Source organism: Megascapheus bottae, chromosome 10, assembly GCF_031878675.1.
Source record: "Megascapheus bottae isolate mThoBot1 chromosome 10, mThoBot2.hap1, whole genome shotgun sequence".
NCBI classification, from domain to species: domain Eukaryota; kingdom Metazoa; phylum Chordata; class Mammalia; order Rodentia; family Geomyidae; genus Megascapheus; species Megascapheus bottae.
In genome coordinates, this window is record NC_143518.1 from 29,875,499 (window position 1) to 29,891,889 (window position 16,391).

A 16,391-nucleotide genomic window follows, 5' to 3' on the forward strand; every position below is an offset into this window, starting at 1 on the left:
TTTTAGTGGTATATGTTAATGGTGCAGAGATTTGTGTGTGGGGGGGAGTATGTCCATACATAAATATAAAATTCTTCCTTTATTACTCATTTATTCCCCAGTTTTTTTTAACCTGTAATGGGTTTCATTATTCAACTGTTCATGCACATAGAGTATTTCCCCCCCTAACTGTTTGAAAACAAGAAAAAATAGCTCCATTTCTTCAAAAACATGAAAACAGATATAGTGGCTCTTGCCTGTAACCCTAGCATTTAGGACACTAAGGCAGGAGGAATTTTAAGTTCAAGGCCATCTTGGGCAATACAGCAAGACCCTGTCTCAAAAGCAAAACAAAAACACAATTTAAAAGTATATGTTCAAGATCACCTTCTGCAATGAAACAGTATACCAACTAACATGGACAATATCTCAATGAATTTTTAAATGAATACACTTTGATTTTCAGTAATTATCAGTGCCTAACTCATCCACTTGCCTCTTTAGGGTAACAAAAAAAACAGCCTACCAGACTCAAGCCATTGGATTTATTTCACAAAGGTTTTTAATCATTCTGCCTTTGCCAATCATATAGTAAGTCTCATTACCTGATAGGAAAAAGCAGAGGAAATGATATATAAAGTAGTGCAATGACCTGATTTGCAAGCCTAATATAGCAATTGTTGGACATATTATAAAAACATATTATAAGGAAATACAAATAGAATAAAGGAGACCAAGTAAGACTAGATACCCCAGTAGTTCAGCCAAGAAAACAGGACAGTTATCCCAGAAGGGTGGCTCACGCCTGTAATCCTAACCACTTAGGAGGCTGAGATCTGAGGATGAAAGTTCAAAGACTGCCCAGTCATTAGTCTATGAGATTCTTATCTCATAACCACTAGAAAACAGGAAGTGGTGCTATGGCTCCAGGGGTAGGGTGATAGCTTTGAGCTGAAGAGCTCAGCGACAGTGGCCAGGCCCAGAGTACAAGCCCCACTACCGAAAATAAATAAATTAAATAAATAAATAAGAAAACAGGACAGTGTAGCCCTAGGTTGAATGGTATAGTACTTGCCTAGCATACATGAGTTCAATTCTCAGCACTGCCAAAAGAGAAAGGACACTGGAACAGAAGGGAAGAGCCAAAAAGAGAAAAAGAGGCAGAGGCAGAAAAAGATGAGGATAATTAAACTAGGTAACTACTGAAAAGATGTGGATGGATTTCAGGTAGAATTTATTTGTGGATAGCCTCAACATGTACGTTTAGTAAAAGAGAAAAATGATAAACGAAAAGTTTAAGCTTACATCAGATGAATGACAATCTTATTTACTGAAACAGACAGTTGCACATTTAGGAAAGAAAATCAAGTATTTATTTTTTAACAACTCAATACTATGATAAATCTTATCAATAAGAGCAGGACAACAAACTATGAAGCAAATATTATGTACTATACCTGTTCCTGCCAATACAGTGAAATCAGAATGTAATCAAACTTCATCAGTAATTTAATAACACCACAATAACAAGCCAATAAGTCTAGCATGTGAAACATTCCATAGAAAAACTGACCTGGTTTGTGTAACAAGTCACTGGCAGGGTACAAAAGGGAGAAGACTGCTCCAGATGAATAGAAATTTAAGAAGCATAGCAATCAAGATATGGAGTTGGCCTGGATCATCTTTTGAACAAACAACTATAAAAAGACATTTTTAAACAATGAAGGAAATTTAATTAGGGACTATATATAATACCAAAAAATACACTATCAATCTTGTAAAGTTATACATAGTGGAATTTTGGTTATAAAAAAATGTCCATTGTTTTCAGGATTATATATGTAGGCATGACATATCTGAGAATTGTTTTAAAATAATCCAGCAAGGGGAAAATAAAGATAAAATATAGAAGAATATGTGGCAAAAAATCTTGAAAATTACTGAATCATGTGATAGATATATGAAAGCATGCCTTAAATTGTTATAAACCTGACTTATAAAATAGGAGGCCTTCTGTTTAGCACGTTATAGTAACAATAGAATTATTTTTTTAAAACATTAAAAAGCATTCTGTTTTAGACCTGGTGGATTTCAAGTGCCTATTAGACATACAACTGGAATTATTAAGTAAAGCTGCATGTATGAATCTGGTGCTCTGGAAAGCAATGGAAGTATTATCTTTTTTAGCCAAGGAATTGGACAGAATCACTCAGTTCTAAAAAAAAAAAGAAGATAGAAGTTATCAAGATAGTTTTTGCCCACTCGATATTTAAAGGTGAAGAAGAGTCAGCAAGGAAGGTGGAGAAGATGCAGTGAGTCAATATGAAAGGAAGAAACTACATTAATATGCCATTAGCAGAAAAAGTATCTCAAAAAGGGATGTGTTTATTAACAGGACTAAATCTCTGAGAAGTGACAACTAGATAAGAAGACATAAAGGCTATCAATAACTTTCACAGAAGCATTTTAGTAGAGTGAATGAGATAGAAGGCTTCTTTTTAAAATTCTGTTTTTTTTATTGTCAGGATAATGTATAGAGGTGGTATAGTTACATTTGTCAGGTAGTAGTTGCATTTCTTCTCACACATTGATACCCTTTCTCATGTTTTTGTCCCTATTTCCTTCCCTCAGCCCCCTCCCTTGTTTTCACCCTTCCCTTTCCTACTTCAAATAAATAAATGTATATACAATATACTAGGTAACAAAGTCAGATACAGTAACAATATGAGATTAACCATAAAGGCAAAAAACAAAAGAGAAATAATATAGTACATTAAGAACAACAATCACACAAGATAAAGCTCTTGTTTCCATATCCTAGAGTTCATTTCATTTAGTCTCAGCCTATATGACCTTATGTACATACGTTTTGAGCTATTGTAATCCTTTGCTAGGAGAGTCGGAGATGTGTATTAATTATTACAAATGAGGGAAACCATTGAGCCTATGTTCTTTTGGATCTGGCTTACTTCATTTATTTATTTTATTTTATTTTTTTTGCCAGTCCTGGGCTTGAGCTCAGGGCCTGAGCACTGTCCTTGGACTTTCTCAAGGCCAGCGCTCTACCACTTGAGCCTCAGCACCACTTCCGGCTTTTTTCTATGTATGTGGTACCGAGGAATCGAACCCGGGTCCTTCATGCATGCTAGGCAAGCACTTTAACCACTAGGCCAAACTCCCGGCCCCATGGCTTACTTCATTTAATATGATTGTTTTCAAGTCTTTTCATTTCCTTACGAATGGGGCGATGTCATTCTTTCTGATGGCAGCATAGAATTTCATTGTATATAAGTAGAGATAGAAGACTTCTAATGATATTAGAAAAGTATACTGCACTTCAAAAACGTTGAGAATACTTTTCTAAGTTTACATATACTTGCTTTTTTGTATTTTAGTTGTGGGTCTTGAGCTCAGGTCCTGGGTGCTGTCCCTGAGCCTCTTCATGCTCAAGGCCAGTGCTCTACCACTTGAGCCACAGCACTACTTCCAGGCTTTTTACCACTTGAGCCTCAGCACCACTTCCGGCTTTTTTTCTATGTATGTGGTACTGAGGAATCGAACCCCAGTCTTCCTGCATGCTAGGCAAGCACTCTATCACTACGCCAAACTCCCAGCCCTACATCCAGTTTTTGAATAGTCAACTTGTGCTAAGAGTCTCATGGGGACTTTTCTGCAGGGACTGGCTTTGAACCCTGATCCTCAGATCTCAACCTCCTGAATAGCTAGGATTATAGCTATTGGTGAGCCATCGTATTTTAATCTATTTATTTATTCTCCCATTTTATGAGTTATAGTTCCTTCTAGGAGGATTACAGCATTTCATCAAACATTTAAATATATTACTAAAATCCTTCAAAGTTGAGAATAAACCATTACTTACACAGCCATCATGCACATTTAGGGTTGCTTCAAGTTTTAATCTTTGGATAAATTCTCTTCTTCCTGTTTAAAAAGAAAGAACTAAATAAATCATATTACTGCTGAGTGAAGTATCACACTAAAGAGCCTAGAATCCAGCATAATTGATTGAAGCTCTAATTTCAGCTCCATCATTTTGTAAATTGAATGGTAATAAGACAAATTAACCACTTCTAAACCTCAATTTCTCATTAGCATACCTGCAATGTAGAAATTATAAGGACTAAAATGCTTCAAGCAAGGAAAGCACTAAGTACTGTGTCTAGCCTACAGTAAACCAAAGTTTCTTCACTGATCCATTTAATATTAATCTAGTATTTACTGTACCTAGTAATGTTAGATAGTAATACAGTGATAAAATGAAATATATATGTATGTATCACTTAATGAAAACATTATGTATAACTATAACAACAACAACAAAAAAATTCCAGTAAAATGGCACTGATGGTTCACACATGTAGTCCTACCTACTTAAGCTGAGTGAGATCTGAGGATCACAGTTCAATGGCATCCTGGGCAGGAAAACCTGTGAGACTCATCTCCAATAAAATATTCAGAAATAGCCAGAACTGGTGCTATGGCTCAAGTGGTAGAGTGCTAGCCTTGAACAAAAGAAGCTCAGGGACAGCACCAAGAGAGGGAAGGGCAGGGAGGGGGAGAGAGAGAGATGGAGAGAGAAAAGGGGAGGACAGGAAAAAGATCTAAAAGAAGGCCAGAGGAAAACCATTAAGATTTCAATTTAAAATAGAATGGCAAATATTAATAATAATGCCAAAATTTTAACAATTTTTTCTTTGTGCCTGCAGTAGGGTTTGACCTCAAGGCCTCACACTCTCAATATTTTTATTCATGGCTGGTCCTCTACCACTTGAGCCACACTACTAGTTTGGCACTTTGCTGAGTCTGCTGGTTAATGAGAGTTAGTATTTTGGACCTTTCTGCCCAGACTGGCTTCAAACATTGATAATGTACCCAGATCTCACCTCAAGTAGCTAGAATTAAAAAGTGTGAATCCAGGAAACATGGCCTAGTGGTAGAGTGCTTGCCTAGCATGCACGAAGACCAGAGTTCGATTCCTCAGTACCACATACACAGAAAAGGCCGGAGAGGTGCTGTGGCTCAACTGGTAAAGCCCTTGCCTTGAGAAAGCCCAAGGACAGTGCTCAGAACCTGAGGTTCAAGCACAAGGACTGGCCAAAAAAAAAGTGTGGGCCACCTGAACCCAGTGGTCAAAGTATTTTAAAGCTAATGACGAAATGAAGCATCCCCCCCAAAAAAAAAATCAGCCAAATTCTCTTCAGAGGCAAAACAGTTAAAATGTGAACACTTATACCAAAGACAGAGAAAAAAATATTTATCAAACTGTAATGAAAGCTGTTTATGATGATTGATAATTTAAAAATCTGATGAATTCTAATGAAATTTAGATGACTGCATTCTGTCACAAAGAACAATTTCTCTATTATGTTCTCTTTTCATTCAATATAAAAAACAGAATCTGGGCTAGGTGTTTGGCCTAGTGGTAAAGTGCTTGCCCAGCATGCATGAACAACTGGATTCGATTCCTCAGTACCACATATACAGAAAAAGCTGGAAGTGGTGCTGTGGCTCAAGTGGTAGAGCTCTAGCCTTAAGAAAACCTAAGGACAGTGGTCAGGCTCTGAGTTCAAGCCCCATGACTGGCAAAAAAAGAAAAGAAAGATCAGGCTCTTCCCAAAGCCAATTTCCTTCCTTTACTTCTTACTTGTAACAGGTAATAGGTAAAGGATATATAGGTTAAAATTTATTAGGAAGATGTTCTATAATTCTTAAACTGGAATAAAATACCCAGAGAGACTAAATAGAATGTGTTCAAGAACTATGTTGGTTTTTTCCTTGTTTTCATTTGGTTGGAAGGGGAGCAGGATGTAAGGTGTAACCCTAGCTTCCGATATACAATCCTCCTGCCTCAAAATACTGGGATTATAGGGCTTGTCATCATGTTTAGCTACATTATTCTTTATATGATTTTCGGCTTAAAAGATGCAAACTACAGGAAACAGGAAAATCCTTTTGGGCAAAGACAAGGTTGGTAATCCTACTGAGTTAAAGTTCAAAAAAAAAAAAAAAGCACTGCATTCCCACAAAAATCATGGTGTTCCAATGAATTAATAATATGATAGCAATTATAACTTACTAAAATCCTACACTTTTTCCCAAAATTTCTTAAGTATGATTTAAAAACCAGCTCTAGCCATTTTGGATTAAAAGGAAATGGTGATAGGACACAAGAGAATAGAAAATTAAGTTATTTTAGCAAGAACTCATTATATGAAATACCTACCTATAAACATGCAGTAAGACATACTATAGTTAAATAAAAAGTTCCTGAAAGACATTTTTGTACATGACTTTTGAAAAAACCTTGTCGACTAAATAGCCCATAAAGTATGCTTCTGGAAACTAAGAGGAACCAAAAATAAAGAACCGTAAGTTTAAAAGCTAAATGCTCTCAAATTAAAATAAATATAACCTCATTTCTGAATGCTATTAAAAACTGTAAAACAATCTGACCTACTTGCAAGATAACCAATTAGTCTGCCATCTTTTCCTAAATGATAGCAGAAGACCATAAAATACCTACATCAGAGACAAAGGATTTTATACTCAGAAGACAGCTTCTGATACACAGTCTCCCATACTCGAAAAACTCTAGTGTGTACTAATGTGGGAGTTAAGCAATATCAAAGAAATGCAATGACACCTTTACATACTAACAATAAACATGAAGAAACTGAACTTTATAATAAAATATTATTTACAACCGCTCCATTGAAAACTATTTCAGTATAAATTTAAAGAACTATACTAAGAATCTGCATGATAGGAATATATAAGAAACATGATAGCTTCTCATAAAATATACTAACATGGGCAAAATGAAAGTTAATATTCATATAAAACCCATACATAAATGTTAACAGCAGCTATAGTCTTAGCCCCAAACTAGAACAATCCAAATATCCAACAACAATGAAGAGCTGAACAAGCATATGCCCATCCTACGGACAACTATTTAACAATAAAAAGTAAACTGCTGAGGTACAAACAATTTGATGCATCTCAAGACTGAGTGAAAAATCCAATCTCACAAAGATTATATACTGTCAGGTGCTGGTCACTCACACCTATAATCCTACTCAGGAGAGCTGAGAGCTGAGGATTATAGTTCGAAGCCAGTCCAGAAAAGCAAGTCCATAAGGCTCTTATCTCCACTTAATTACCAAAAAAGCTGTAAGTAGCCTATGTCTCTAGTGGTAGAATGTTAGTTTTGAGGTAATTCTTGGTAACATAAACAGTCTCACACAATGTTAGCTTTGAGGGAAAAAAAGCTTTCAGGGGCAGTGCCCAGGTCCGGAGTTCAAGCCCCGGGCCAGTACAAAAACGGAGGGGGGGGTAGGCTATATACTGTCATTCTGAAGTTATATACATATGTATCTATACAGTTTCTTCTTTAGGGAGGAGAGGGGAAGGAGTGGGGAACAAGGGCCCAGGGTAATCTCAAACTTGTAAGCTCAAGTGATCCTGCTGCCTCAGCATCCCAAGTAATTGGGACAAGCCATGTGCCACTATTCCTAGCTTATATAACATTCTTAAAATAACAAAAGTAAACAGAAAACAGATTTCAGGTTGCCAGAGCCATGGGCAATGAGAGGAAAGGATGTGGCTTTGGCCGGAAACCAGTACTAAAAGGATTCTCAATTTTTCAAGGGTTGAATTGTGGCTCAACACAGTGCCTGCCTAACAAGCATGATGCCTAAAATTCAAATCTCAGTATCACACTCACACACTCACACACACACACACAATTCTTCAACTAGAATTATCTTGTATCTTCACCTCATTAACCTATCAAATTGTGTGAAAATCAACATTAATCTACTAAAATTAATATTAGGTTAACCTTCTTGCTACTACACACACACAAATAGCCAAAGCACTTTTGGGAAAAAAGGACTAAATTGAAAGCATAATAGAAGCTGATTTCAAACACTATAAAAATTTGGAGTACTGGCACAAGAATAGACAACTCAGACCAATAAAACATGATAGAGAAATTCACTTGATTGGTTAACTGGTTAACTGATTTTCAATAAAGGGAAAAGGATAATCTCATATATTGTTGAGCCAAACTACATTCATATGTAAAGAAGATACTTGACTTTTCCCCTACAAAAAAATTTTACAAAAAGGGCTAGGAGTTTGGCCTAGTGGTAGAGTGCTTGCCTAGCATGCATGAAGACCAGGGTTTGATAGAAAAAGCCAGAAGTAGTGCTGTGTCTCAGTGATAGAGCACTAACCTTGAGAAAGCCCAAGGACAGTGCTCAGGTGCTGAGTTCAAGGTTTAGGACTTGCAAAAAAAAAATTACTCAAAATTATGCAATTAAAAAAAAAGTCCAGGCCAAAAAAGACAATACAATTTTTGTGACCTTGGATTATATATTTAAAGTATTAAAAAGAATTATTAATTATAAAATATATTAAAACAGGACACAAACAGAAAAATATATATAAAGCATATTTGATGAAAGATATATACCAATGCTATATAAGGCTTTTTTTTTTTGGTGGGTCCATGTGGTTTGAACTCATCCTGGGTGCTGTCCCTGAGCTTTTCAGCTCAAGGCTAGCTCCCTACTCCTGGGCCTGAGCCTTGTCCCTGAGCTCTTCAGCTCAAAGCTACCGTCCTACACTTGAGCCACAGCCCCACTTCCCATTTTCAAGAGGTTAATTGGAGATAAGAGTCTCAGGTCCTTTTGCACCTGGGCTAGCTTTGAACCCTGAACCTCAGATCTCAGCCTCCTGAGTACCTAGGATTACTGGCGTGATCCACCGTGCCTGGCTTTATATAAGGAATTCTTTAAAAGGTAAACATGAAATAAAAAAAGAAAACCTGAACACCTTAGCAAAAATATTTGACCAAAAAAAATGATATGAAAATGTATTTCTATATACCTACCACAAAGACCAAATTTGGGAAGATTCACTATGCCACTTGTTGGTGACAAAGTGGAGCAACTAGAACGCACACAGTACTGGCAGGAATACAACTGGAAAATGTTTCTTCTAAGTTATAAACACAGTTAGACAACCCAGCAATATCACTATAAGTACTTATGAAAGAAATTAGGATTAAAAAATTATATCACCGCTCAGGGCTGGGAGTCTGGCCTACTGGTAAAATGCTTGCCTACCCAGGTTCGATTGCTTGGTACCACATACATAGAAAAGGCCAGAAGTGGTGCTATGGCTCAAGTGGTAGAGCTCTAGCCTAGAGAAAGCCCAAGAGCAATATTATGCCCTGAGTTCAAACCTCAGGACTGGCAAAAAAAAAAGTATACCACCCCAATAATTAATAAAAATAGCTAAATAAATATCTCCTACCCTAATTATTTCATTGTAAATTAAAGTTCAATGTAAATGAGGGTTTTTGTAAAAAAAAAAAATACTTTCCTTATAAGCTATCAAGCCATTGAAGTTTTTCCAATTTGTTTTAAATATTCAGGAACCCCATTCACCTCTGAAGTCACTACCACTAACCATTACATGTATAATATCTAGGGCTGTTTTGTGGACCCAAAGCCAAGACTCTTTGGTAGGAATTCATCATCCAACTAGGGCTACAAAATGAATTCAAGGTCAAAATAAGCAACACAGACTCTTTTCTCACAAACAAGAACCTCATCTAGTAAGGCTAAATTTTTCTAGAAAATCAGTTAGCTTTGTATATCTTGAGTTGCCATGTAAATGTATTTTGTAGTGTGCCAGTCTCGGGGCTTGAACTCAGGGCCACTGTCCTTGAGCTTTTGTGCTCAAGGCTGGTGCTCTACTACTTGAGCCACAGCTCCATTTACAGCTTTTTGGATATTTAAATGGAGCACAGTCTCACAGACATTTCTGCCCAGCTTTGCTTATAACTGTGATCCTCATATCTCAGGCTCCTGAGTAGCTAGATTACTGGCATGAGCCACCAATGCCCAGCTTCTAAGTGTATTCTTCACTGTGGATTGTGGCCAAAACACTTCTAAAATGCTGCAAATATTTACCTATTAATAATACCTATTGGGCTGGGAGTCTGACCTAGTGGAAGAGTGCTTGCCTAGCATGCACAAAGACCAGGGTTCGACTGCTTGGTACCACTGTTCCTGAGCATTTTGTTCAATGCTTGCACTCTACCACTTTAATCACAACTTCACTTCCAGCTTTTAAGGCGCTTCACTGGAGATAAGTATCAGAGACTTTCCTGCCTGGGCTGTCTTCAAGCTACAATCCTCAGATCTCAGCCTCCAGAGTCACTAGGAATACAGGCATGAGCCACCATCAGCACCTAGCTTAAAATCACATATTTTAAATTTCTACTGAATGTTCTACTAGGAGGTAAAAGTCAGAACTTACTGATATTCCTATATCATAACAACACATAATGAAGAAACGAAATGTTTCCATGATAAAGCAAAAGTACCCATTTTGGTCCATAATCTGATGGTATTCAAAAGACACTAACGGGCCAGGAGTTTGGCCTAGTGGCAGACTGTTTGCCTAGCATGCACAAAGGCCTAGGTTCGATTCCTTGTACCACATTCATAGAAAAAAAAGCTGGAAGTGGTGCTGTGGCTCAAGAATTAGAGCTCTAGCCTTGAGAAAGTCCAAGGATAGTGCTCAGGCCCTGAGTTCAAGCCCCATGACTGGCAAAATTAAAAATAAATTTTTTAAAAAAGACACTGGCTTTCTAAGTGGAAAAAAGAGATAATTTCCACTAAAATGTTGTCATTGGCTGATTAACCATACTTCAAACATTTATACATTAAACAACTCAAAGTTTCTCAAAATTACTTTCACCCATTTCACTTAAGGCTAGGAGTTTGGCCTAGTGGCAGAGTGCTTGCCTAACATGCACTAAGACTGGGGTTCGATTCTTCCGTTACCACATATAAAGAAAAGCCTGAAGTGGTGCTGTGGCTCAGGTGACAGAGTACTAGCCTTGAAAAAGCCCAAGGACAGTGCTCAGGCACTGAGTTCAAGCCTCAAGACTGGCAAAAAAAAAAAATAGTAACTTTTTTTTGGTCCATTTTGCCTTTTAATTTAAAAGGGTTGGAAAGAGTAGATTCAACTTTCAGGTGAGCCTGTCCAAAGGAGATATGACTAGAAACAGGAAATGCATGAAGTGAGTTTTTGTTTCAAACTTCACCAAATTTCCTTTATTGCGTTTATAATTCATTCAAAAACACTTTCAAGCCAGGTGCTGGTGGCTCACACCTTTAGTCCTACCTACTTAAGAGGCTAAGATCTGAAGACCATGGTTCAAAAATCAGCCTGGGCACAAAAGTTCATGAGATTCATCTCCAAAAAAGCCAAGATGGTGGGTGCTATGATCAAGTGTTAGACCTCTAGCATTAAGCAGCTCAAGGATGGCACCCAAGTCCCGTGACTGGCACACATGCATACACACACACACACACACACACACACACACACACACACACACACACACACACACACACACACACACACACACACACACACCACTTTCAAGGCATGGGCTGAAGGATCATGTCTGTAAATCCTAGTTACGCAGGAGGCTGAAGATCTGAGGATTATGGTTTGAGGAAGCCAGCCTGGGCAGACAACTCTATGAGACTCTCCAAATAACCAGCAAAAAGCTGGAAATGGAGGTCTGACTCAAATGACAATGCCCCAGGCTTGGGCAGAAAAAGCTAAGAAGTGCAAAGCCCTGAGTTCAAGCCCCAAAACTGGTACCAAAAATTAAAAAAACTTAAACCTTCAAAAAGTTTCCTTTCTGGCCTGGGAGTTTGGCCTAGTGATAAGAGTGCTTGCCTAGCATGCACAAAGACATAAGTTCGATTCCTCGGTACCACATACATAGAAAAAGCTGGAAGTGGTGCTGTGGCTCAAGTGGTAGAGTGCTAGCCTTGAGCAAACCCAAGGACAGTGCTCAAGCCCTGAATTCAAGCCCCAGGACTAGCAAAACAAATAAAATTTTAAAAAATTTCTTTTCAAAAAAGTAAGGAAGAAAGGCTTGCCTTTATTAACTATATATAAGTGTGTCATTAGTAAGTTATACTCAACTTTAAAAGCACTGCTCTTCAACTAGAGCTGAAGAGTATCTTGAGAAACTCAGAAACATTTAAATCTGTAGGTTTCTCAGGCTCTGAACTTCCACAATTAACAATTACTCTTTTTAAAAAAGATCCTGACTGTAAAAAAAAAATTTTTTGCCATAGTATGAAACTCATAGTATGTAAATGTCACCAGAAAAATATTGTTCAGTAGTTCTATTCTAATTTTACTGAGTCCTAATTCATTATTAAAAACTACAATACTAGCAACAAATCAAAATATTTAACCTCCAACGGTATACAATATAAACTGTACATAGAGAAGTATCTTAAAAACTTTAATTTCTAAAAGCCTACAACTTATAAGAGAGCCTTTTAAAAAAAGTGAATTCTAAGAAGTGAGTTTTTGTTTTTCTTTTTTTATATGTCTGATCTGATACTGGCACTTGAACACAAGACCTTGAGCCCTTGCTTGGCTTATTCCACTCAAAACTGGTATTCTACTACTACAGCCATATCTCCACTTTCCTAAGGATACTTTTAAAGACAATTTTAGCAGCATACATACACATACAAAAAAAAAAGATTGCAGTGAGATGGGTATATTAATTAGCTTGTAGTGTTTATTTCTCAATCTGTATGTACATAAAATCATCAAGTTGTATACCTTCTATATATATAATTTTGTCAATTACACTTCAAGTAGGAAAAAGTCCCTGGGAACTAGAAAGTGTATGTTTTGTCTTATTTTAATTAACTAACACAGATATAGCTGAACTAAAAGCATCAACACAAATCTATATAGGTACTTAAACAGTGCAACTAAAGCTTAAATTATAAATTTCCAAAAGTGGTTTGCTTTATTAACCTAAAATGAAGTTCTTTTCAGCAAACAAATTTTAAAACACATTTGCACACTTTTTAAGTAATTTTTAATAGACTCTATAAACATTTTAAAAATAATTTATCACTCTAGGTACTTATAACAACCACTCAAAGGCATATATATATAAGGATGGTTCAGGCACTGCTGTTAGGAAGGGTACAAGTTCTTCAATCCTAGCTACTCAGGAGGCTGAGACCTAAGGACTGTGGCTAGAAGCCAGCCCTGGAAGGAAAGTCCCAAGTCTCAGGATTTAACTTCCAAATAGCCCAAGTGCAACTATAGCTCAAAGCTAGTACACTAGCATGGAGCAAAATAACTCAGGGAAGAGTGACCAAGGGCTGAGTTCCAACCCCAGGGTCAGAAAGGAAGGAAAGAAAAGGAAAAGAAGCTGGGCATAATGGCTCACACCAGTAATCCTAGCTACTCAGGAGGCTGAGATCTGAGGATCAAGCTTCAAAGCCAGCCTGGGCACAAAAGGACCTGAGACTCTTATTTCCATCTAACCTCCAGAAAATGGGAAGTGGAGCTTGGTTCAAGGGTAGAGTGGTAGCCTTGAGCTGAAGAGCTTAGGGACAGGGCCCAGGCCAAGCTCAAGACCCAAGACCCACCAAAAAAAAAAGGAAAAGAAAAAGGGGGGAAAGGATGTGATTGGGTATGATGAGGCAGACTGGTAACCCCAGCACTCTGGAAGCTGAGGGAAAAGGACCAAGAAGCCCAAGACTAGCCTGATCTATATAGTAAGACCCTGTAACAACCTCCCCTGCAAAACACACACACACACACACACACACACACAGAGAAAGGCTGAGTCCAGTAACTGTTTTGTATTGTGAATATTGGCTAATCATTTAAAAAACACCATATAGGTACCTTTATGGACATGGTAAGATCTCCATGCAAAGCTGCAAAACAATGTTTACACCACCACATATTTAGCGCGTGCGCTCTCTTTCTCTCTCTCACACACACACACAGGCACAATGTATATTTGTGATGATGAAAATGCAAAGAGGAGATTCTTATTTCAGATTTACTTTCAGAAACAAACAAAAACAGAAGTGGAGTTGAGGCTCAAGTGGTAGAATACAAGCCTTGAGCACGAAAGCTTAGGGCCCAAGGCCAAAGTTGAAGCCCCAGCACGGGCACAAAAACCTTCCTGAATTTGTGTGCACAAAAACCTTCCTGAATTTGTGTGCTTGTTTAAGGCAAAGATCTAAGCTTCATCAGTGTAGGTACATCTTGTTGAAATAAAGGAGTTAAATATAAGCAAAGCAAACCAGATGCAAGACACTTAAACCTAATAGAGGTGTCAAGCAAAGCAAATCATCTCAGGGAAACAAAGCAAATCATCTCGGAGATACAATCAGGGGAAGTCAATGGCCAATTATGGACGGGAAGTAAGACTTTCCTAACAACTCAGGACGCATTTGTAATCCAAAAATTGTCCTATATTAACTCCAGAAAAAGAAAAAAATAAAATGCTAAGAAAAAAGGTCTCAAATATATTCAGGAACAGAAAATATGACTAGCTGTAAAGGGTGGGTGTGAAACCGGAATGGGAGTGATGAGATAAGAGTACTTCATTTCTCAGTTTTTGCAAATAAATGTATTCATGGTAAGAAAGAAAAAAAACTTAAATTTGACTGCCTAATTCTTCTCAACTAATTCATAAACCAGAACTATTGGCTGTAATCGGGATTTCATTTGCTTCTTGTTTCCAATGTGTTTTGTTGACGTCGAAAAATGACAGCATCAAATCCTTTCGCCTGGCAAAGTGACAAACTGGGAAGGTTGGGGGAGAGGGGGTCAGGGGAGGGGCGGGCAGGTCCTGACGGGGCACGTCCGCCCTGAACACGCACTGACTTTTTCTTAGTTGACTCGACGTGGCTAGGAAAGCCGCGTTCTACCCTAACAAACGCGAGGAGCGAAACCCTGCGCCTTCGGCGGGGCGGGCTGTTTTTAGAAAGCTTAGCTAAGAAACAGAAAATGCCAAGTGTGTTTTCCAGCGGTGAGAAGGGGAACGTGAAACCCTACCCTCCGCTCCTCCCCGGGAGGAACTGAGCGGGCGGCCCGGGGAGGCGCGGGGGTGGGGAGGGCTCAGCTATCACTCCGGTGTTGGCTCAGCGCCCCAACACAGTTGACGCCGAGTGTGATGGCAGCGAGTGGGGACCGCGTCGCGGAGACACCGAAACCGTCCCTTAGACCCACGGCGGGGGGGGGGTGAGGGGGAGCGCTTCGGCTGAGCGGGGGCTCCGCCTCTGGGGAAGAGCAATGGCACCAACTTTTTGCTCCAAATGCCGCAGCTCCGTAAGGCTCAGCGAGTCTTCTCCCGAGACCCGGCCTCCCCCACGTCCGCCCGCCCAAGCTCAACCCTTTTCCCAGGCGGGTACCGCCGGTCCACGGCCCGAGTGTCCGGGGGTGGGGGGGAATCCAGCCAGCCAGGGCGGCGGCTGGCGGCCGGCATTCCCACGGGGGCTTGGCCGAGGAAGGCGTGGGTGCCAGGACTGGTGGCCGGGGTCCCCCTCCGGAGACGCGGTGCCACCGCCAACAGTCCCGGCGGAGCCCCTCCCCCACCCCCGGGCGGCGACCTCGGCGTCCCCGCCCCGGGGGCCCCCGCTCACCCAGGTAGCGGCTCCGGAGCCGGGACGGGTCTTCCAGACCGAGAGACCTTTTCCTCACGTCCCACAACAGGTGTGGGCAGGAGCCGCCCCGAGACATGGCTCTGGCCGGGGGTCCGGTGTGGAAGAGGAGACCACCGCGGGGGAGGAGGGGAGAGGGGGAGGGGACACGCGGATCAACACCCGAGCTGCACCCGCACCATCCGCGCGCCGGGCCTCGCGGCCGCCGCGCCTCAAATAGCGGCGGCGGCGACGACGACGGCGGCGGCGGCGGCGGCGGCGGCGCCTTCTCCCCGGGAGGCGAGCGGCACCTGCGCCGGAGCTCGCCTCATACTCCCCGCCTCAGACTAGCCAAGCACACCGGAGATCAGCAATAGTCCCCTCCCTCGGCCCCGCTCCCACGAAGGGGGAGGAGGAGGAGCGGAGGCGAAGGAGGAGCGGAGGCGACCGTAACTCCTCCCTCTACGTTCTGGACCCGCCCCCTCCACCCACTTCTCGCGAGATCACGGCCACCTCCCCCCCCTTTCCCCGCCCACGGGATCTCGGGCTGGTGTGCGTCACAGCTTCCTTCAACCCAGAAGGGTGTATCCATCCTGGCCACTCTAGCCAAGTCCTTAATTCTCTATGGCGACCGAGGAGTAGAGAGAAGCAGCGGCCGTCTGCGTTCTCTCTAGTGACTCGCTCTCGCGTCTCCGTCCTAGAGAAAGCAAGAGCCGCCGGCGGGCCTGGAAGGTGGAAAATTCTTTTTAGCCACGGGCCTCCTATGTCCAAGTGAAAGGAGTGTGTCGGGCGCGGCTTCACTTTCCCTTCTCCAACATGGCCTCGGGAGCAGGAAGAAGTCGGACGCTCTGGCCACGCGCTCTGCCTGCG

General features: G+C 40.6%; 1 protein-coding gene across 4 annotated transcripts in view; it reads right to left on the minus strand.

Moving 5' to 3' along the window:
* Positions 1-15,976, minus strand: part of Dcaf6 (DDB1 and CUL4 associated factor 6) — a 101,860-nt gene extending 85,884 nt beyond the window's left edge. For all 4 annotated transcript variants that reach the window (XM_090340512.1, XM_090340514.1, XM_090340513.1 and 1 more), the window contains exons 1-2: positions 15,525-15,976; positions 3,860-3,921 (exon numbers count right to left, since the gene is read on the minus strand). In XM_090340512.1, coding sequence (XP_090196638.1) covers positions 3,860-3,921; positions 15,525-15,621 — 159 coding nt within the window. In that variant the 5' untranslated portion in view covers positions 15,622-15,976. The remainder of the gene's footprint in view (positions 1-3,859; positions 3,922-15,524) is intronic.
* Positions 15,977-16,391: the final 415 nt, after the last annotated feature.